This window comes from Oncorhynchus mykiss, chromosome 10 (assembly GCF_013265735.2).
Source record: "Oncorhynchus mykiss isolate Arlee chromosome 10, USDA_OmykA_1.1, whole genome shotgun sequence".
In the NCBI taxonomy this organism is placed as follows: domain Eukaryota; kingdom Metazoa; phylum Chordata; class Actinopteri; order Salmoniformes; family Salmonidae; genus Oncorhynchus; species Oncorhynchus mykiss.
The window spans coordinates 45,862,235-45,884,952 of record NC_048574.1 but is presented as its reverse complement, the minus strand read 5'-3'; the positions used below and the strand labels follow the sequence as shown (position 1 = coordinate 45,884,952).

At 44.2% G+C, this 22,718-nt stretch overlaps 1 protein-coding gene across 7 annotated transcripts in view; it reads right to left on the bottom strand.

Annotated features, from left to right (window-relative positions):
* The window catches only part of LOC110533121 (ryanodine receptor 1), a 72,769-nt gene that overhangs the window by 990 nt on the left and 49,061 nt on the right, over window positions 1-22,718 (bottom strand). For 2 of the 7 annotated variants that reach the window (XM_036990460.1, XM_036990462.1), the window contains 28 exons: window positions 22,327-22,423; window positions 22,120-22,226; window positions 21,955-22,006; window positions 21,759-21,833; window positions 18,170-18,269; window positions 17,914-17,993; window positions 17,757-17,833; window positions 17,547-17,620; window positions 14,123-14,203; window positions 13,913-14,001; window positions 13,554-13,682; window positions 13,352-13,456; window positions 8,387-8,468; window positions 6,974-8,283; window positions 6,759-6,865; window positions 6,430-6,595; window positions 6,211-6,297; window positions 4,174-4,461; window positions 2,074-2,204; window positions 1,917-1,959; window positions 1,687-1,820; window positions 1,468-1,528; window positions 1,189-1,335; window positions 967-1,101; window positions 684-840; window positions 483-547; window positions 247-347; window positions 107-158 (listed from right to left, as the gene is read on the bottom strand). In XM_036990460.1, coding sequence (XP_036846355.1) covers window positions 107-158; window positions 247-347; window positions 483-547; window positions 684-840; window positions 967-1,101; window positions 1,189-1,335; window positions 1,468-1,528; window positions 1,687-1,820; window positions 1,917-1,959; window positions 2,074-2,204; window positions 4,174-4,461; window positions 6,211-6,297; window positions 6,430-6,595; window positions 6,759-6,865; window positions 6,974-8,283; window positions 8,387-8,468; window positions 13,352-13,456; window positions 13,554-13,682; window positions 13,913-14,001; window positions 14,123-14,203; window positions 17,547-17,620; window positions 17,757-17,833; window positions 17,914-17,993; window positions 18,170-18,269; window positions 21,759-21,833; window positions 21,955-22,006; window positions 22,120-22,226; window positions 22,327-22,423 — 4,132 coding nt within the window. Of the gene's footprint in view, window positions 1-106; window positions 159-246; window positions 348-482; window positions 548-683; window positions 841-966; window positions 1,102-1,188; window positions 1,336-1,467; window positions 1,529-1,686; window positions 1,821-1,916; window positions 1,960-2,073; window positions 2,205-4,173; window positions 4,462-6,210; window positions 6,298-6,429; window positions 6,596-6,758; window positions 6,866-6,973; window positions 8,284-8,386; window positions 8,469-12,485; window positions 12,492-13,351; window positions 13,457-13,553; window positions 13,683-13,912; window positions 14,002-14,122; window positions 14,204-16,984; window positions 17,003-17,546; window positions 17,621-17,756; window positions 17,834-17,913; window positions 17,994-18,169; window positions 18,270-21,740; window positions 21,834-21,954; window positions 22,007-22,119; window positions 22,227-22,326; window positions 22,424-22,718 lie in introns of all 7 variants that reach the window. The other 5 variants (XM_036990456.1, XM_036990457.1, XM_036990459.1 and 2 more) reach the window with 5 other exon arrangements.

Genomic DNA, 22,718 nt, shown 5'->3' with positions numbered 1-22,718 from the left:
GGAACCAGGACAGAGGGAGAAAAGAAGAGACAGCCAATTGAAATTAATGGCTACAAAATGGGAGGCATTTGGTGCCACGAACACAAAGACTGACTGACAGACTCACCTGGCCAGTGTGCTCCGTCTCATCTTTGTTGATGAGGTACATTAAGAAGAACCTGCAGAGGACAGACAGACCGGCAGGTCAGCGTGATGGCAGATGGTCATGGACACACACTGTTGACTGATTACAGGGAGAACACGTACATGTAGTTGGCCAAGTTGTGTTCCTCCAGGGTGTGGGTCTCGAAGCCGTGCGGCGTTGTATCAAAGTAGTCGCTTCCAATTCCACAGATGAAGCACTTGGTCTACAAGAATCAAATAAACAGAAACAGTAGGCAAGATGGTGGTATGTGCCCAACTATGTGACTGACTTAAACTCACCTAAAACTGATGAACGCCAAAGATACAATAACATTTTAGATAAAAAAAAAGATCTGTACCTCCATGTCTTCCTTAACCTGCTCTTGTTGGTCTCGGAGCTCTCCGAAGGCGTCAATGATCAGACCTGTAGGAAACACACAAACTCACATCCCTTACAGTCGAATGACATTATGACTAGCTATCCGAGATTGCCATTAGCTTGAGGTACTGTACAGTGGTGGAGTAGTGTTTTGGAATGCATAAGAGGGACGGTGCCTTACCCTGAATGATGGCCAACAGGATGACAATGACAAAGAAGAAGAAGGTGATGTCAAAGACCACCCGGTAGAGCTCGTACACGTCTCCCGCCGGGTCCTCGATCTCGTCCCCTATGCCACCGCCAGCACGCACTCCCACGTACATGTGGAAGAGGTAGCACTGACACAAGTGGAGGGAAGAGAGCACATTGAATACAGAGAAGTAGTAAGTCAACTCAAACATACTGTACGGCTATAGAGTATATGGTACAGCATAGAGCTGGCAGGAAACATAGCACCGACTCACAGTCATCATGTCGTCACATTTCATATCCGGCTCATCCTCATCTTCACTCTTGTTGTAAAACTTGCGGAAGAAGATAAAGGCCACTACAGTGTAGAGATACACCACCACTGCCAACAAGCCCAATGTCATCATGAGCTAGGAGGGAGACAGGGAATGAGTCGTATCAGCAGCACATTCACTGACAAACGGAGGCTGGAAGGGTGTTACTGTTCAGCTCCCTACCTGTTTCCCATTGTGGGTGACAGAGGACAGGATAGTACGCAGATCCTTCACACCGATGGCTATGTCCAGCAAGTGACAGGCATAGAAGAAGTTGTTATAATGTCCAAGCAAGGACATGATCGTGTACCAACACAGATAGAGAAAAGTCTGGGGGGAAGAGATTGAAATAGTCATATAAAGCTTGTCTTCAACCTACAGTATGAAAATGAACAATTGTTTATAACCAATACATCTACGGCACAAATATAGAAAATACTATTCATCTTTGATCCCTCTTACCCCGTCTGTGAACACAACTCCACATTTCCAGATCTGGTACTTAAAGTCAATAGATGTACACCTGAAAAGTATAGGATTGGATTTCAATGACAAAATGTTCTAGTATTTATGTAGCTAGTAGGGTTAACAATATACCGTTCATTTAAGTGGCTCAAAAACCCCATGAAAAGCTCCCCTATCAAGATTAGAGAAGTGTGCAATAACAGCATTGGTTAATACCAGGCCAACGTGGAATTGTCTGGTTCCTCCGGCTTCTTATCAGTTTGTTGACTGACGTCCAGCGAGGCTAGATCCATGCCTAAGAGCTCTGCGATCCTCTCTCTGCCGTAAATGTCTCCATACTTATCCAGGACCTGGCCACACAGACATACAACATGGACCATTCCATCCAGAGACCAACTTAACCAACTTCATCCCTTCAGAGCCTCCAAGACCAAAAAGCGTCTTACCTTTCGCTTCACAAACTTGTCCCAGTAGTTGTTTGGGAAAGAACTGTGAATAGAAATGTGGAAAGATGTGCATCATTTAAGCTGTAATTCCTCACACTTTCTGAAAGGAGATGATATAATATTATTGGTAGAGGTGGCCTTCTAGGAGCTTGCTTACGGTGTGTTGAGGACCAGTCTGTCCCATTGGCCTTTGATGTCATCATCCTCAGGCTGCTCTGTGATGTAAAGACCATCAAACTCCAGCTTCCTGGCCAGCTCCTTCTCCCTCTTAAAGATCACCAGAGGGATCTGAGAGGAACGCACATTGTCTGTTGTCATTCAGATGTTTATGTCCTGATACAGATCACTCGTGTTCTTGATGAAAACTGTTATGGGGCAAAGATACACTTGATGTCTGTTGTTATTGTAGTTGTAGTAGTATGTATTAGTAGTGTGTAGTAGTAGTATGTAGTAGTAGTAGTAGTAGTAGTAGTTGGTGGTAGTAGTAGTGTGACTCGCGCAATACGGAAGCGGTCAGATGACGGGGATGCTACACTACAGGATTAGAATATGTTCTGTGATTCATCCAATGGCATTGAGGAGTATACCACCTCAGTCACCAGCTTCATCAATAAGTGCATCGACGACGTCGTCCCCACAGTGACCGTACGTACATATCCCAACCAGATGCCATGGATTACAGGCAACATCCGCACCGAGCTAAAGGCTAGAGCTGCCACTTTCAAGGAGCGGGACACTAATTCAGACGCTTATAAGAATTCCCGCTATGCCCTCAGATGGACTATCACACAGGCATAGCGTCAATAAAGGACTAAGATTGAATCCTTCTACACCGTCTCTGACGCTTGTCGGATGTGGCAGAGCTAGCAAACTATTACGGACTACAAAGGGAAACAGCCGCAAGCTGCCCAGTGACGCGAGCCTACCAGACGAGCTAAATGCCCTTTATGCTCGTTTCGAGGCAAGCAACACTGAAGCATGCGGGAGAGCACCAGCTGTTCCAGACGAATGTGTGATCACACTTTCCTTTGAACAGGTCAACATTCACAAGGCCGCGGGGCCAGACGGATTATCAGGGTGTGTACTCAGAGCACTCGCGGACCAACTGGAAAGTGTCTACACTAATATTTTCAACCTCTCCCTGACTAAGTCTGTAATGCCTACATGTTTCAAGCAGACCACCATAGTCCATGTGCCCAAGAACGCAAAGGTACCTGCCTAAATGACTACCACCCCGTAGCACTCACGTCAATAGCCATGTAGTGCTTTGAAAGGCTGGTCATGGCTCACATCAACACCATCATCCCGGAAACTCTAGACCCACTCCAATTCGCATACCGCCTCAACAGATCCACAGATGACGCATTCTCAATTGCACCCCACACTGCCCTTTCCCACCTGGACAAAAGAGACAGCCAATTGCTGTTCATTGACTACAGCTCAGAGTGCAACACCATAGTGCCCACACAGCTCATCAATAAGCTAAGGACCCTAGGACTAAATACCTTCCTCTGCAACTGGATCCTGGACTTCCTGACAGGCTGCCCCCAGGTGGCAAGGGTAGACAACAACAATCTGCCACCCTAGTCATAGACTGTTTTCTCTGCTACCACACGTCAAGCGGTAACGGAGCGCCAAGTCTAGGTCCAAGAGGCTTCTAAACAGCTTCTACCTCCAAACCATAAGACTCCTGAACGTCTAATCAAATGGCTACTCAGACTATTTTTATTGCCTCCCCCATCTCTCCCCCTCTTTTACACCGCTGCTACTCTTATTATCATCTATGCATAGTCACTTTAATAACTTGAACTACATGTACATATTACCTCAACTAACTGGTGCCCCCGCACATTGACTCTGTACCGGTACCCCCCTGTATATAGTCTCGCTATTGTTATTTTACTGTTGCTCTTTAATTACTTGTTACTTTTATTTCTTATTTTTATCCGTATTTTTTAAATTGCATTGTTGGTTAGGGGCTCGTAAAGTAAGCATTTTACTGCAAGGTCTACTACACCTGTTGTATTCGGAGCATGTGACTAATACAGTTTGGTTTGATTAGTATGTAGTAGTAGTAGAAGTAGTAATACGGTAGAGGCTGATGAGGGGAGGATGGCTCATAATAATTGCTGGAATGGAGTGAATGGAATGGTATGTTTGATACTCAGCGGCCTCCACTGTAGTAGTAGTATATGTATGTATGTATGTATGTATGTATGTATGGTAGTAGTAGTATCTACTATTGCATGAACCTCACCTTTAGACAGTTATAGCCGATGATGCAGAGGAAGGCGATGACTGTGTGCAAGGCGGCCAGGAATGTGAGGGTGGGCTGCATGTAGCCAGTGCTCTCCTCCAAGAAGAAGTAGACTGGGCCCTCCTCCTCCTCCTCCTCGTCTCCTCCTTCATCCCCACCAGATCCCTCCATCTCTTCTGCTGAGCCCTCAAACAGCCCACTGCCCTCAAACAGCGCCCCCACCCCCGAGCCCTCAAACATGCCAGAGCCCTCCACCTCATCACCTTCTCCAGGGGGGCTGTCCGACACCTGAACAATGGACACAGGCAGAGACACAACACAGATGCATTTGAACATTTAACACTTGACGTGTTATGCAGGGATGAGGTCAATTCCAATTGAAGGCAGTCAATTCTGGAAGTTCTTTGAATTTAAAAATCTAAAACCCTGGCTATCTGTAATGTTTAGGTCAGAACACTATACAACCACATGTCACTTCCCACCTGGAGAGGGTATCACACATAAAACAAATCAAATGATGGTCAGATACACTACATGACCAAAAGTATGTTGACACCTGCTCGTCAAACATCTCATTCCAAAATCATGGCCATTAATATGGGGTTTTCTCCATTTTACTGCTATAACAGCCTCTACTAGATGTTGGAACATTGCTGCGGCCGGGGACTGTTGGGCGATTAGGCCTGGCTCGCAGTCGGCGTTCCAATTCATCCCAAAGGTGTTCGATGGGGTTGAGGTCAGGCACGGATGTTGGGCGATTAGGACTGGCTCGCAGTCGGCGTTCCAATTCATCCCAAAGGTGTTTGATGGGGTTGAGGTCAGGCCCGGATGTTGGGCGATTAGGCCTGGCTCGCAGTCGGCGTTCCAATTCATCCCAAAGGTGTTTGATGGGGTTGAGGTCAGGCACGGATGTTGGGCGATTAGGCCTGGCTCGCAGTCGGCGTTCCAATTCATCCCAAAGGTGTTTGGTGGGGTTGAGGTCAGGCACGGATGTTGGGCGATTAGGCCTGGCTCGCAGTCGGCGTTCCAATTCATCCCAAAGGTGTTCGATGGGGTTGAGGTCAGGCACGGATGTTGGGCGATTAGGACTGGCTCGCAGTCGGCGTTCCAATTCATCCCAAAGGTGTTCGATGGGGTTGAGGTCAGGCACGGATGTTGGGCGATTAGGACTGGCTCGCAGTCGGCGTTCCAATTCATCCCAAAGGTGTTCGATGGGGTTGAGGTCAGGGTTCTGTGCAGGCCAGTCAAGTTCTTCCACACCAATCTCCACAAACCATTTATGTACGGACCTCGCTTTGTGCACGGGGGCATTGTCATGCTGAAACTGGAAAAGGCCTTCCCCAAACTGCTGCCACAAAGTTGGAAGCACAGAATCGTCTAGAATGTCATTGTATGCTGTAGCGTAAAGATTTAACTTCACTGGAGCTAAGTGACCTGAACCATGAAAAACAGCCCCAGACCATTATTCCTCCTCCATAAAACTTCACAGTTGACACTATGTATTGAGGCAGGTAGCGTTCTCCTGGCATCCGCCAAACCCTGATTCGTCCGTCGGACTTCCAGATGGTGAAGCGTGATTCATCACTCCAGGGAACACGTTTCCACTGCTCCAGAGTCCAATGGTGGCCAGCTTTACACCACTCCAGCTTGGCATTGCGCATGGTGATCTTAGGCTTGTGTGCGGCTGCTCGGCCATGGAAAACCATTTCATGAAGCTCCCGATGAACAGTTCTTGTGCTGACGTTGCTTCCAGAGGCAGTTTGGAACTCGTTAGTGGGTGTTACGACTGAAGAGGACAGATTTTTACACTCTACGCACTTCAGCACTCGGTGGTCCCACTGTGAGCTTCAAATCAAATGGTAGGCTTGTGTAGCCTACTGTACCATGTTTCCACTTCACAATAACAGCACTTATAGTTGACCGGGGTAGCTATAGCAGGAATGGAAATTTCTCAAGGGGTGTCCACATACTTTTGCATATATTGTGTATTTCAAGTGACAGCTATTTTTTATATATAACCTGTAAGAATTTGTTCACCTTGTAGAAGAGTAGAATGAAGTTTAGAGCAAATGCAATGAACAGTGCCAGAAAACGCAGATTGTAAAAATTCCGAGAGAGGTAGTTCTGGGAAAGAAAGAGACAAAACGTTGTATTAAACCGCAGGTGGTACAGAGGAATTGACAGTATCCAAATTGCCACATCAGCAAGTCACAAAAACTATTAGAGGAAAGCAATTATTGAATTGCCATGTCTAACCAAGAATTTGTTTCTTTGGATGTCCAGCTCAGTCCAGAGTTGGAACCCTTGCTCCCTGTGTTGTTTCTTAGTTTTCTTATCCTTGGCCTTCTTTTCCTTCGGTTCCTCCTGTTTCTCCTCCTCTTTGGTCTCAGCTTCTTTCTCAGCCTTCTCTCCATTTTCGGTGCTGAAAATTAAGTAAATGGGGTGTTTGGTTTATAGCACGTTCCAACAAACACCAAAAGATGAACGCATGTACAGTATTGGTTAATAAAGGGGGATGGGAGAGTGTAGGGAGGCAGGACAGGTTTATCTACTGTACATGAAGGAAGATGGCCTGAGGTACTCACTCTGCCTTCTCAGGCTCTGGAGGGGGCTCCTCTATGGCAGGAGCAGGAGCAGGAGCAGGTTCAGCAGCTTGGCCATCAGCAGCTGCAGCAGCACCCTCCTCTGGTTGCTGCAAACCACAAGAAAAGCTAATTAGTATAAGTAATGTAGACATACTTTACTGGAAAGCTCACAATGCACTTTTTAGTCTCTGCATTAAATAGGAAAGGTGCCTCACCTGTTTCCTCCTGGTCAAAGGAGTACCCTCAGGAGTAGGAGGCTCAACAGTGGCCTCAATTCCCATGTCACCAAGTCCTCCTGGAGCATCAATGCGTGGAGGCCCCCCACCTTCCTTGTCTTGTTTGTCCTCCTCCTCCTCCTCTCCACCACCTGTGTCCATTTGGTCAGTCACCCCTCCTGCCTCCTGCTCCTCCCCAGTCCTAGGCTCCCCTGGCAGGTCCCCGTGCACCTCGTCCTGGGTGGGGTCGGGCATACTGGCCAAGATCTCTGTCACTGTGATGTTCTTGGCTCCCTCCACCAGGCCTCCTCCAAAGAGAGTTTGCCAAATGAGCAGGAAGAAGCCCTTACATACACTGTAGATGAAGTGCAGGATGCCAATGAGGATAGTCCAGAAGAAGGTGGCCAGACCCACCACTATCTGCTTGATGGTCATCTTCCTCACCCTGCGGTACTGCCTGCGCAGGTTACGGAAGGTGAAGATACTCAGGAAGTTCAATAAGCTATTGATGAAGTCTGCAAAGGCAGAGCTGGACTCTGGCTCTCCTTCCTCCCCATTGCCCTCTTCATCTCCCCCTCCACCTCCTCCTGCCTCAGCTCCTCCTTCAGCCGGCTCATCATCATCCTCCTCCTCCTTCTCTTCCTCCTGCTCTGAGATCTGGGAGGCGATGTTCATCTCAAAGATGGTGTCCTCGCAGAAGTTGACAAACATCTCCATCTTCTCCGACTCGCCCCCCTCATTGACAACATCAAAGATGAACTGTCGTTTAGACTCTCTGACCTGAGGCATCTCCCACTGTGTGCGGTTGACCTCGCTGATCTCAAAGTAAATACGCTCTATCTTCCTGCTGGCACCCATGATCTCAATACGGCCCAGGAAGGGGCGGAAGTAGTTGAGTACACTCTCTGCCTGCTCTAAGAAGTTCTTCAGCCTGAGGTCATGAGGGACATGTTCAGAAAGGTTGGTCAGCAACACTGCAATGTTAAATCCAATGTCTTTAGCTGGCTCCTGGAAGCGGTCGGCAAACTCCTCAAAGTTGATCATGTCATTCTCATCGGCCTCTGAGCAGGACAACAGGAATTGGATCTCAGAGGGAGAGTACTGTTTCTGGCTGTCCATTGCCTTCTGAAAGTCCTTCTTAGAGATCAACCCTCGGGGGTCGGTCACGTAATCACGGAAGGCGTCTGACGCCACAATGTCCTTCAGTTTGAGAAACATGTCAAAGAATTTGAGGATCATCTCCACGTTGCTGGACGACTCCACCAGCATGTCCACCATCTGACGGGCAATGGTGCCGTTCACCACATTACCTGAAACATGGCATAAAATGGAGGCAAATGATAAAGAAGGTGAGAGAAATGAAAGAGAAAGGGCAGAAACAGCAGAAAGATTGTCATAAAAATTCATTTTTACCCTCAAGTAGAGAGAGCAGCATAACCACCATGTCCTTTTGGAGGTCCAGTAGCTCCTTCAGCAGGCCAATCTGGCTGGAATCCTATGATACAGTACAAACACATACAGTGCCTTCAGAAAGTATTCACACCCCTTGACTTTTTTTGTTGCGTTACATAGTGGGATTAAAATTGATTTAATTGTCTTTTTTGGTCAACGCTCTTCACAAAATACTCTGTAATGTCAAAGTGGAAGGACATTTACTTTAAATTGCAAAAAATATATATATATATAAAAAGTTTAACACTAATATATCTTGATTAAATAAGTATTCAACCCCAAGTCAATACATGTTGGAATCACCTTTGGCAGCGATTAAAGCTGTGAGTCTTGCTGGGAGCTTTCCACACCTGGATTGTGCAATTATTCTTTAAGAAATTATTCAAGCTCTGTCAAATTGGTTGTTGATCATTGCTAGACAATCATTTTCAGGTCTTGCCATAATTATTCAAACAGAATCAAGTCAAACTGTAACTCGGCTACTCAGGAAAATTCACTGTCTTCTTGGTAAGTAACTGCAGTGTAGATTTGGCCTTTTGTTTTGGTTATTGTCCTGCTGAAAGGTGAATTCATTTCCCAGTATCTGGTGGAAAGAAGACTGAACCAGGTTTTCCTCTAGGATTTTGCCTGTGCTTAGCTCCATTCTGTTTATTTTTTATCCTGAAAAACTCACCAGTCCTTAACAATTGCAAGCATACCCATAACATGCTGCAGCTACCACTATGCTTGAAAATATGGCGAGTGAATATTTTTGTTCTGTAAAGGCTCACCTTCTTTTCACTCTGTCAATTAGGTTAGTATTGTGGAATAACTACAATGTTTATTCATCCTGTTACCTCCTATCACAGCCATTCAATTCTGTAACTATTTTAAAGTCACCATTGGCCTCATGATGAAATCCCTGAGCAGTTTCCTTCTTCTCGGGCAACTGAGTTTGGAAGGAAGCCTTTGTGGTGACTGGGTGTATTACACTATCCAAAGTGTAAATAATAACTTCACCATGCTCAAAAGGATATTTAATGTCTGCTTCTTTGTGGGGCATTGGAAAACCTCCCTGGTCTTTGTGGTTGAATCTGTGTTAGAAATGCACTGCTCGACTGAGGGACCTTATAGATAATTGTATACGTGGGGTACAGAGACGAGGTAGTCATTAAACAAATGATGTTAAACACTATTATTGCACACAGAGTAAGTCCATGCAACTTATGTGGCTTGTTAAAACCTCTTAAGGATTAGCCCCTTTTTTCAATTTCCATCTAAAATGACATACCCAAATCTGCCTGTAGCTCAGGCCCTGAAGCAAGGATATGCATATTCTTAGTACCATTTGAAAGGAAACACTTTGAAGTTTATGGAAATGTGAAAGGAATGTAGTAGAATATAACACACTAGATCTGGTAAAAGATAACACAAAGAAAAAAAACATTATTTTGTATTTTCTTTTGTACCATCTTTGAAATGCAAGAGAACAGCCATAATGTATTATTTCAGCACTGTATGTGCAAAGATTTAGACTGATCCAGTGAACCAATGCATTTCTGTTCAAAATGTTGTATCAAGACCGCCCAAATGTGCCTAATTTGTTTATTAATAAGTTTTCATGTTCAAAATTGTTCACTCTCCTCAAACAAAATAGCATGGTATTCTTTCACTGTAATAGCTACTGTAAATTGGACAGTGCAGTTAGATTAACAAGAATTTAAGCTTTCTGCCAATATCAGATATGTCTATGTCCTGGGAAATGTTCTTGTTACTTTCAACCTCATGCTAATCGAATTAGCCTACGTTAGCTCAACCGTCCCATGGAAGGGACACCGATCCCGAAGTTAAGCACATTTTTACTCCTCAACTTATTTAGGCTTGCCATAACAAAGGGCTTGAATACTTATTGACTGAAGACATTTCAGCTTTTCATTTTTCATTTGTAAACATAAAAAAATACTTTGACATTGTGGGGCATTGTGTGTAGGCCAGTTACAAAACATCTAAATGTAATAAACTTTAAATTCAGGCTTTAACACAACAAAATGTGGAAAAAGTCAAGGGGTGCAAATACTTCTTCAAGACACTGTGCAGAACATTTTAGGCCTGTAGACTTATAATGATAATGAAGATAATTCTTATGCCAATGGAATCTAGAAGTATTCATGCAGTATGACAGTAGTGGGATGGCCTGAACCCATATGGTTTGGATTTCAGTGCAAACACATTTCATTAAGGAGTATTCAATGAGTTCACCAGCACAATGAGTCTCCAAATCTAAAATGTCCTTTCCCACCGACTATGTGCTCCACTACTCCTGAGAGTCATGCTATATCTTCTTTGATAAATTCACCCACAGTGGTTAAATAACTACTCCTCTACGTCATCAGGGGTCTGCGCTGAAAATACACGTAACTGCCAAAATAAAGGAAACACTTGACGAAATGAGGTATACAAAGTATATTGAAAGCAGGTGCTTCCACACAGGTGTGGTTCCTGAGTTAAAACAAATAAAACATCCCATCATGCTTAGGGTCCTGTATAAAAATGCCCAGTTGCCCATTGATTTGGCTACTATGGCAGAAGAGATCTCAGTGACTTTGAAAGAGGGGTCTCACAGGAGTATAGGGGGTTTAAATCGTGTGTGTCTAAGTCACCAGATCTCAACCCAATTGAACACTTATGGGAGATTCAGGAGCGGTGCCTGAGACAGCGTTTTCTACCACCATCAACACCAAATGGTGGAATTTATCATGGGATGAATGGTGTCACGTCGCTCTGATAGAGTTCCAGAAATGTATGCGAAAGGCGCATTGAAGCTGTTCTGGCGGCCAACGCCCTTTAAAGACACTTAATGTTGGTGTTTCCTTTATTTCTGGCAGTTACCTATATGTACTCCAAGAAATACATTATGAACTAGTACGAAACGGCCATTAGAGTAAATGTCTCCATGTTAAGACATAAGAGGCTGAAGGTTAAAGGGATATATCACCTTACCCTGAAGATGATCCTTTGCTTGCATTTTATTTGAGACACACATTTAAAATATTTCACCATAAACAATTAACAAATCAGGAGAAAAAAAAAAAAATGTACCACACACACATCAAGTTACATTTGACATGTACGGAACTTACAATTCAAGAGAACCTGTATGTTCACTTGTTTTTTTTTGGGCCAACAACATTAGTTGAAAAACTATTAAAAAGTGAAAAAAGAATATTAATTGAACACAGAAAGACTAGAGAGTAGCATGCAACTCCGACTTTATGCCGGGGCAAAGTTAGAATTAGTCAGAAAGCATCAGGTCAGAAGTGAACAGTATACAGCCAACCATCCATTACTGTGTCTCGAGGTCATCCAAGTCATAAATGAGGTCACACAGAGGGGCAGATTAATACAGTGTATGCTCCATCAGGGATTGTTAAAGGGCTGTCTCTTTTCTCAGTCAGCTTTACATTCACCTGCTTTAAAGCCTTTCATGTTACTATGCCTAATGCAGACCGTTAAAGGGGCAAGCAGCAGTTGCTACATCCATTCTATTGAAATGAATCATGTAAATGTAAACAAGAACATGGTGAAACCCTGTCATTTTGATATAATGTATGGTCAATCCTTGCATCCATAGCTCGGTCTATGAATTTGAGAGTGGTTGCATTTCTCCACCCCCTTCCCTCAGCTTTTTACCCGAAACGGGGCAGGGAAAACGCTTAGTTATTGATTCTACTGCTGATTGCCACTTTAATAAAGAAGTTGAGTAAAGTCTGGAATGAGAATCCAATATACAGCAGGTAGGTTAGTAATGTCATTTTATAAAGCACTTTGCGTTAACCAAATAAAGCAATGTGGACCTCTGCTTTTTATTGTCGCAGTAGGTTGTTTTCAGTTGTTTTAATTGTTTTGGATGTTGCATTACAAAAACAATGAGTACTTTTCTAGTTCTTATTCCAGCTTTAAAAGGCAGGTGAGTATAAAACAAACCGGGGGAAAAAAAAGGAAACCAGGGATGAATCAGGAAGAAAAAAAACTGGTAAACACTCAATCACGTCAATGATAGATAAATAAAATGAATACATACTTTACCCTGCATAGACCATGTGAAAGACAGTTTACATAATCATTATCTCATACGATTTTGTAAGCAGAGTAAGAACGCAAAGACAGTGCTACATTTCAAAGTACTTTGGTTTTTCCTGTGAAACTTCTATCAAGGTGTTATGTACTAACATGACATCACTAATATACGTAACGCTAAGTACTTTACATATACTTTACCAATCTACTAACTACGATACAAATATGGTGTTCATTTCTTCAATTACCACTGCCATAGTCATATAGGTGGTATGTCTGCAAGCCAGTGCATTTGTGTGAATGTCAGGTAAAAAGAGAGCATGAGGAGATCTCTGTGAGGAGGGGGGGGGGGGGGGGGAGTAAGAGCGGACACTTTGATGTAGCAGAGGTTTTAGCATCACACTAATATTTAGTTCACCATTCCAGATTCAGTTTCTACAAACTACTTCTACCGTAAATATATATATATTTTTTAAATGACAGACTCAAACAATGCAACAAAATAATTCAAGTTGTGTACTTGAAAAGTGTTTGTCAAGTGCAAAGTTGGCAGTCAAGTGTAAGTTCATAACAAATGTTCACCCCTGCAATGGTAACACAGATCACTTTTGATTGTGAAACCACTATCTTGTAGGTGCATTTGCAAGCTGATCGTGTATGTTGTTCACAGCAAGCAGTGTATACTAGCTACACACAGGTTTGCACGAGAACATCAGATACATGTGTGTGATATTTCAACTGTGTCATTTCCTCATGCACAACAAATCAATGTTCGCTTAAGGTTGATCACTTGTGGTTTCTAAATGCTGCTGGCGGTGTTTTGTATGGTGAGAGATGGGTACAGTATGTGTTGAGGTAGGCAGCTTGTACCTGTGCCAGCTTCATCATCATGTGGGCAAAGACGTGGAGGAAGCCCACCACTGCATCCCACAGCCTGCTGTGGGTCAAGGACTGCTGGTTGCCTGTACATGGACCCTGAGGGGTGGGGGGCACCAGGTACAGTCACACACATACCATACCCAGTAACATCCAGTCATCTACATGCTGTACAGATGAATGGGTTTATACTCACCTGGATGTACTCAGTCAGACTGTTGAAGATCTGTTTAGCCACTGTCATGGCCTTGGAGAAGTTCTTCTTGCCTGGCTCATCAATGATATCTTTCCCAGAGTAATACCAGTAGAAATCACTGATTGACTCCTTGAGAGAGTAGAGAGAGAGAAAGAGAAGAGAGAAGAGAGAGGAGAAGCAAAGAGCGAGAGGAGAAGCGGAGAGAGCGAGAGGAGAAGCGGAGAGAGAGAGAGAGAGAGAGAGAGAGAGAGAGAGAGAGAGAGAGAGAGAGAGAGAGAGTGTGAAAAATGTGCAAGGTGAAAGGGATAACAGGACACCTCTTTAACAGGTATGTGTTAATAGTCAGAGAGTCCCAGTACCTGCAGTCGGAGGAGGTAATCCACAGTGCAGATGATGATGTTTATAGTGGTGGTGCTGCCTGTCTGTGTCCGCAAGTAGTTCTGGAAATCTGAGACAACACACAGTAAGAGTCCACTCAAAGACATTACAGCGAGTCATGATTCAAGTCCTGATTCAATGATAAATCTGTCGTTCCTTAACTAGAACACCATTGTCATAATTCCTCTCACCGTTATTGTGGCCCTCACAGAGCAGCTGCAACATGCGGAACAGATCACAGGTGAACTCATCATCCGCCATGACTTTCTCACCTGGGAGGGGGAGAGACAAAGGGACAGAGCATCAGACTAGTTCTAGGAATACTGGAAGTCTTTAAGGGGGGGGGGGGGGGGGGGTTCAGTCAGGCTGTATCTATCTGTATGCGGTGTAGGCTGGGAGGCTAACTAGACAATTTGCGCCATTCATCGGAGTGTTAGCCTGTGCGTGCCATGGTCAGCAGCACACAAGCTTGCAGCAATAAGATGAGTGTGATGATCATTGCACAGCTCTCCATCACGTCTGGGTAATCGCATTAGTAAGAGCTGCAGTGACCTCCTTACAGACCGTCCATCTTCCTGATCCCCTTGGAAACATAGACGAACAACCGTTTTAGTTGGATACCGGGGTTGCTCGCTGTGTGACTACAAAACAGGAAACCTCAAACACTTGCTGGAATCCCAGCCAAGAGGTTGGCGTGTAAAAAGCACATTCACAGCAACAAGCAACGATAAGAACTTCTGCACTTTTATACACATAATCAAACACCATTAGCGTCACATACATAAAACACGTACAGAAACAGTTGTCCATAAACACGGAAAAACACAGTATACTATACAGTGGGGCAAAAAAGTATTTAGTCAGCCATCAATTGTGCAAGTTCTCCCACTTAAAAAGATGAGAGAGGCCTGTAATTTTCATCATAGGTACACTTCAACTATGACAGACAAAATGAGAAAGAAAATCCAGAAAATCATTGTAGGATTTTTAATGAATTTATTTGCAAATTATGGTGGAAAATAAGTATTTGGTCACCTACAAACAAGCAAGATTTCTGGCTCTCACAGACCTGTAACTTCTTCTTTAAGAGGCTCTTCTGTCCTCCACTCGTTACCTGTATTAATGGCACCTGTTTGAACTTGTTATCAGTATAAAAGACACCTGTCCACAACCTCAAACAGTCACACTCCAAACTCCACTATGGCCAAGACCAAAGAGCTGTCAAAGGACACCAGAAACAAAATTGTAGACCTGCACCAGGCTGGGAAGACTGAATCTGCAATAGGTAAGCAGCTTGGTTTGAAGAAATCAACTGTGTGAGCAATTATTAGGAAATGGAAGACATACTAGACCACTGATAATCTCCCTCGATCTGGGGCTCCACGCAAGATCTCACCCCGTGGGGTCAAAATGATCACAAGAACGGTGAGCAAAAATCCCAGAACCACACGGGGGGATCTAGTGAATGAAAGGCAGAGAGCTGGGACCAAAGTAACAAAGCCTACCATCAGTAACACACTATGCCGCCAGGGACTCAAATCCAGCAGTGCCAGACGTGTCCCCCTGCTTAAGCCAGTACATGTCCAGGCCCGTCTGAAGTTTGCTAGAGAGCATTTGGATGATCCAGAAGAAGAATGGGAGAATGTCATATGGTCAGATGAAACCAAAATAGAACTTTTTGGTAAAAACTCAACTCGTCGTGTTTGGAGGACAAAGAATGCTGAGTTTCATCCAAAGAACACCATACCTACTGTGAAGCATGGGGGTGGAAACATCATGCTTTGGGTCTGTATTTCTGCAAAGGTACCAGGACGACTGATCCGTGTAAAGGAAAGAATGAATTGTATTGGGAGATTTTGAGTGAAAACCTCCTTCCATCAGCAAGGGCATTGAAGATGAAACGTGGCTGGGTCTTTCAGCATGACAATGATCCCAAACACCCCGCCCGGGCAACGAAGGAGTGGCTTCGTAAGAAGCATTTCAAGGTCCTGGAGTGGCCTAGCCAGTCTCCAGATCTCAACCCCATAGAAAATCTTTGGAGGGAGTTGAAAGTCCGTGTTGCCCAGCAACAGCCCCAAAACATCACTGCTCTAGAGGAGATCTGCATGGAGGAATGGGCCAAAATACCAGCAACAGTGTGTGGAAATCCTACAATGTGATTTTCTGGGGAAAAAAATCTCATTTTGTCTGTCATAGTTGAAGTGTACCTATGATGAAAATTACAGGCCTCTCATCTTTTTAAGTTGGAGAACTTGCACAATTGGTGGCTGACTAAATACTTTTTTGCCCCACTGTTTGCACAGTATCCACAGATAAAAGTACATGGTCACATCAACATGGATAGGTACAATGGACATCACGGTATACAGACATACAACGCAATTGAGAAGTTTACTCCCCTTCCTTAGTCAGTGCATGCAGAAACACAGAGTCATGCAGCACAGACCTGCTATACTCCTCTAACTTCCCTGAGTGTAGGTTAGGGCCAGAGTTTGGTGTTCTGTCCGAGCAAGGTAAATTCGAGGGTTGATGCCATTGCGGGGGGAGGAGGATTACAGCGTAAGTCATGTGAGCAGACACAAAGGGCTTATCGGGGAATCATGGCTAGGGACCAGGGTTAGCGAGTTAACACTAAGGGTGAATTTGAGAGATCAATGGATTGAGATATTGCGCTGATTCCGTGCTCAGGAATTCTTATAAGTCGCAATAGTGGCGAGCTTCGGAGTTTCAGTAGATCTGCGGTTAGACACTCAAGGGGAAAGAATGCTTTTCAGTCACTGTCTGTTGCTAGTGCAATGACCTCTTTGAGAGTTTAATAAGTTTGCCATGTATACATAGACATGTATTTACCTGAAGAAAACAACGGCATTGGCATTACTTGACATGACTGAGAAGTTATTTCATAAACTCTTTGAGTGTGAAATTGAATAGGGGTGGGGGCGCCACAACACGAGATCATTCAAAAGAGCTGAAGGAGATGAAGAGACAGGGGAAGGTGACAGGGAGAGAAAGAGAAAAAGGTAGAAAAACAGAGGGACAGAGGTATCATTTACCCCGTTCGGACTTCATGTCTGAGGACCAGCAAAGGATGGAATGGGAGAGGGGAGGGAGGGACGCAATGATGGCAAGGTAGGGAAAGAGAGGGGTAGTGAGTTGACAGACAACAGTAGAATACTTAGGAGTTGGGAGGGGAGGTTAACAACAGTCTATTGTCAACAATTCTAATGTAGAATTAGTTTACAAGTACATTAGACTTACAAAAATATTCTACAAATAAACATTGAGTGTAAAGAACACAAAATATTAGCAGGTCAAAATACACTACTAGACAGACACTCTGTAAATTCAAATCGACATCTGACAAAATTACACAGTTAGATCAAAACATCGAATCATACAATCATTATTGGACAGCAGAGTTGATGGATGTTACTACTCGTTAACACTCGTAAGATGAGGAATGAAGTGGAGGAACTATCACTCAGTGACCATAGGCCCTGATACTGAACAAGTGTGTGTGATTGCCTGGACAGGACATGGATGTGCAAAGGTGGTGCAAGGTAAGGCAAAGGTGGAGAACCAGCGTCCTGTACGGTCAGAGGTTTAAACACTTACTTGTTCCCTCCTCCGACACCATACCCAGCCCCTCTGCCTTGTTCTGTCTCTCAAAGGCATTCAGGTCCAGGACACTGCCATGAAAAACCAACACTTTTCTAAGCATACATAGTCACCTTTAATCAAACTTTGTAAGCTGTTGACTCCGTTTTCCAGTATGTATGTAAGTTCTATTCTATACTTGAGTAATTCAGGGGTGAAGACAAAAACCTGCACGTCTGCATTAGAGCCTGGACACTCAAAAAGAAGCCGACGTCCTTCTTATCCTTCAGGTATTCAAGCATTTTCTGCAAACGGATAGTGAGACCAGTCAATAACGATTATAACCTCAGGTCAGATGGACAGAGCCCACTGGGGTGACACTAACCTGTTGAACCTCAACGTTACCACCGTTTAGGATGGAGATGCCCAGTTTAAGAGTGGAGGACACCATGCAGCCAGTCTCACCTAGATGGAGCAAAAAGTACTCTTTACCATTCTAGATGACGGGTATAAATAGTCTTCGTAATGTGTCGACCATGACAGGTATCCTTCAAATACGTGCACCGTGACTGAGAGACGTTGACTTGTAGGGCTAGCCTGTAGGGAGCGTGCATGATGTACTGTACAGGCCGGGGAAGTACCTTTGCAAGCGCTGATCATCTGCAGCACCATCTCAGCCGCCCCACGGTTGTGGAGACGGGACTGCTGGTATAGGAGCCTCTGCTTCTCCATCTCTTTTTCCTGCGATAAGAGACACAGATGCTGTGACTGTGTCCTGGTGGTCACGCATCCCACCCCGCAGTCACTCTGCATTCACACAGCTAGTTCCTAGCTGGCTAGACGTTCTCCCTAACCTCCACGGACTTACAGCCGTAAATGTTTTAATAGTGCAGGCCTATAGTTGTACATGCTACATGTCACAGGCGGCTGGTGGCACCTTCATTGGGGAGGACGGGCTCAATGGAATGGCTGGAATGGAATAAATGGAACGGTATCAAACACATAGTTTCCATGTCATTATTATGAGCCGTCCTCCCCTCACCAGCATCCTGTGCTACATACTGTGTCTGTCTACAGTTGATATGGTTTCTCATTCTCAGTCTCTATTTCTTTGTCATTTTCCTTTCATTGTGTGGAAAAAAAACGAATTCAAACCTGCATGCTTGGTGTGCTTTTTGACTCGTTTTTCCACTTTTCATTAGCTTTATATCACCTGTCTGTCTCATTCTCTCTCCCCGGTTAATTAGTCATGGAGTCGTTACACTAGTTCTTCACGTTTGCCGACTTGAGCAAACGTTCGACTACAGCAAACAGCCCCGATGGCCTTGCATAATGCAGTGGTAGCAAATGCAAAGGGACCATACAGGATATATTGAATAACCACAGCTTCTCCCCTGGTGTCTTATAATCACATTTTGAACTTCACACAGCCCTCAGAGTGGAGCTGTTCTGCTCAAAGGAATATGATGACGTTTCTATTTTAAAAAACCCAAAACATCTCTTTGTCACAGAACCACATTTACTGTAATGCAGTTCAGCATATATAAAAAGGTATAAAAACGAACCAGATGTAATACTGTAACCAACATTTTCTTTAAAACAAGATTGAATTCAAACAAAATACAGACATGTTTTATCAGTATCCCCACCCACAGCCCCCCACCCTCCTAACCCACCCACACCCACCCAAAGCACCACCCACCGCCCGCGTATGCCTGACCATGGTCTACCCAGTAAGTGTGGTGAAGGTGCACTTGGCATTACTTAGAGGTTTTCCAATCCATGGAAACAATAGTTTTTTGGGGGATAAGCCCAGCCTGAGGTATAGTATACAGTCTGTCTACCAGTGAAAGTGCTGTAACTATGTGTACACATACTGTTACTGTATGTGTCTGCCTATGTGTCTAGGAGAGTAGACTGGCTTTCACTGTAGTCTATTGGTCAATACGCTAAGTAAGTATGGAAAGGAACAACATTGATTAGTAACATTCCGTCAATAGAAATGAACGTGTTATGCCAGAGTAAGTGGGAGAGCGGAAAGAGAACATGGAACTGCCACGGACAGAAGTCAGTCAAAGGTTCATTAGTTGGTTACGGTGTGAGAAACAGACAGGGTCAGTTCTGTTAGAGATTCCCATCCGAGAAACAGACAGGATCTGTTCGGTTAGAGATTCCCATCTGAGAAACAGACAGGATCAGTTCTGTTAGAGACTCCCATCTGAGAAACAGACAGGATCTGTTCTGTTAGAGATTCCCATCTGAATCTACATGAAAGACCATACAGTACACAAGGGGTATGAGCTGACAGTGATAGGCTAGACTTGGGACATTGTGTAGTAGCATACATGTAGCTAACAACATGGCTAATGACCTCCTCCACTCTAAAAGGTAACTATTTACAGAATTCCTATTCATCCAAACATACCACTTACTATATATAAATATTAAAATATACTGATATACACTACCGATATACACAATTTATTAGGTACACCCATCTACTACCAGGTCGGACCCCCCTTTGCCTCCAGAACCAACCGAATTCTTCGGGAATTGACACGTTTCTCAATAGGTATCAAGGGACCTAACGTGCGTCAGGAAAACATTCCCCACACAATTAAACCACCAGCCTATACCCCTGACACCAGGCAGGATTGGGCCATATAATATATGATATAAAGGTAATGCCGCATACGTCAAACCCTGACTCTGCTTGGTCCGACAAATCCCAGTTCCTGTTGCGTCATGCCGATGGCAATCTTTTTCCACTCCTCAATTGTCCTGTGTTGGTGATCACGTGCCCACTGGAGCCTCTTCTTCTTGTTTTAAGCTGATAGGACTAGAAGCAGGTTTGGTCGTCTGTTGCAATAGCCCATCCGTGACAAGGATCGATGAGTTGTGCGTTCCGAGATGCCGTTCTACAAACCACTTGTTGCACTGCGCCTATATTTGCCTGTTTGTGGCCTGCATGTAAGCTTGCACAATTCTTGTCATTCTCCTTCGACCTCTCATCAACAAGCTGTTTTCCCCCCACAGGACTGGCGATGACTGGATGTTTTTTGTTTTTCTTACCATTCTCTGGAAAACTCTAGAAAATGCCGTGCGTGAAAAGCCCAGGAGGCCGGTCGTTTCTGAGATACTGGAACCGGCGCGCCTGGCACCGACGATCATACCACGCTCAAAGTCACTTCGGTCACTCGTTTTGCCCCTTCTAACGTTCAATCGAACACTAACTGAATGCCTTGATGCCTGTCTGCCTGCTTAATATAGCAAGCCACGTTACTCACTGTCTGTAGGAGCGAATCGTTTTCGTGAAACGGGGTGGTGTACCTAACAAACTGGCCACTGAGTGTATATACTGGCGAAAAAAATGGAGGAGGCATTATATCTTGACAACATTAATTTGACCCATGTAAACACATTCTGCCTGCCAAAATGAAGGAATATACATCAGTGGAACTTTGTGCTTAGCAGGTAGGTCGATGCTTTAGGAGGGTCCACATGATTTTTGTATGGTCTACAGTAGGGTTGCTGAACTGGCGGCCGTAGTTGGCCCGCAGGTGGTTTCTGAGCAAACATTATTTTTTTATAATATATATATATATTTTTTTTTTTGATGGACATACAATTGGGTAAAAACACCAGGAAATCAGCTCCAAGTGATTTTCATTTTGGAAATCTGTTCCCAAGTATTCCCACGCATAATAGAGACACGTGATCATATACAAATGTAAGCAAAGTTTGAAATGATTGCTTTAGTCCAATATTATATCTGTTGGGGCTTCTTTCAATCAATTTGCAGTCTACAAATGATTTGTAATTATGTTCCAACCCCCCCAACCATCCACTCAATCATTTTTTCCCCTGCGGCAGAATCTAGTTGATGATGCCTGGTCTACAGAATGTGTTTTTTTTTCCGGATCACTTTGTCATGCAACATCTCCAGAATGTTAACCACGATGTTAACCACAATGGCAAGGTACAATCCAGAAACATTTGGGTTGACGCAAAACACACATAAGGAGAAAGAGGGACAGAACATTTTTGATGAAGCAACACACATACAGTAGAAAGAGAGATGAAACAGACAGGAGAGACAGAAGAAAGACATATGCATGGGGGCTGATGTGCAGTGAATGATGTGGTCACTCGATGCGTCGAGAGCTACCGCTCCAGTGTCTCCCCGGTCCCCTGTCCCTGGTCGCCCCATACCAGTTCTGTCTGTCGCACCTCAAAGGACATCTCATCCTCAGCCCCTTCCTCCACCTCCTCTCCCCCTTCGTCCTCCTCACCAATGTGGCAGCTCTACAACGCAAAGAAAAAAAAAGAAAAAAAAACATGACATACTGTAAACAAAACAACAACACATTAACATACAAATAACCATAACCTCCTAAAATGTCATTCAAACAGAAAGATAACTCACCTTTGCCATAATATCCGCGTACGCCATATATAGGTAATCTGTATCAAGTTTACTGTAACAAACAGAAGGACCAGAGGTTTAGGCAACATATCAAAGGTGGAGATGTGTTGAATTCAATCCAAAAGCTGCTCAACTAAAATACTCGAGGGAGAAAAGGAGTCCCACCTCTTTTCTGTGAGAGCAGTACGGCTGAAATGCAAAATGAGCTGGTGAAGGGGGTCTGGCTTGGTCTCCGTCTCTTCCTCCTCCTCTCCTTCCTGCTCCATGGCTTTCTGTGTTAGAGAAAGAAATGTGGGAGTAAAACTATAGGAGGAAACTCTCAGATCCTGAAATCCTCAAAAGGTGAGTCAAGCATGCGGCGGCAGAGCTTACAGACAAGTCGTCTATCATTCGGTCCTCAAAGGAGTAGCCCTCAGTATGGATCCAGTTGCGTTTGTACCCTTCCAAGAACATATTGGAAGCTCTATGCCTGTGAGTCAGACAGAAAAAAAATGTTAGTATCTGTATTTTACTTGTAGCTGGGTGTTATTAAATATACAGTGGCACCAAAAGTTTAAAAAGTGTTGATAATGGACAGAATGCGGTACAGCAGATCCCCTTATTGTATGGGACACTTTTAGCATTTACATTTGGAGGCCATGCAATTCAGTGCCCATCTCTAAAGCAAAAGCAATTTAGGTCGAAAGAGTCCATAGGAAAATGGAAGGACTAACAGTACAGATAAACAGCAATAAAAGCAATGGTACCATAGAGGCTCAGAATAA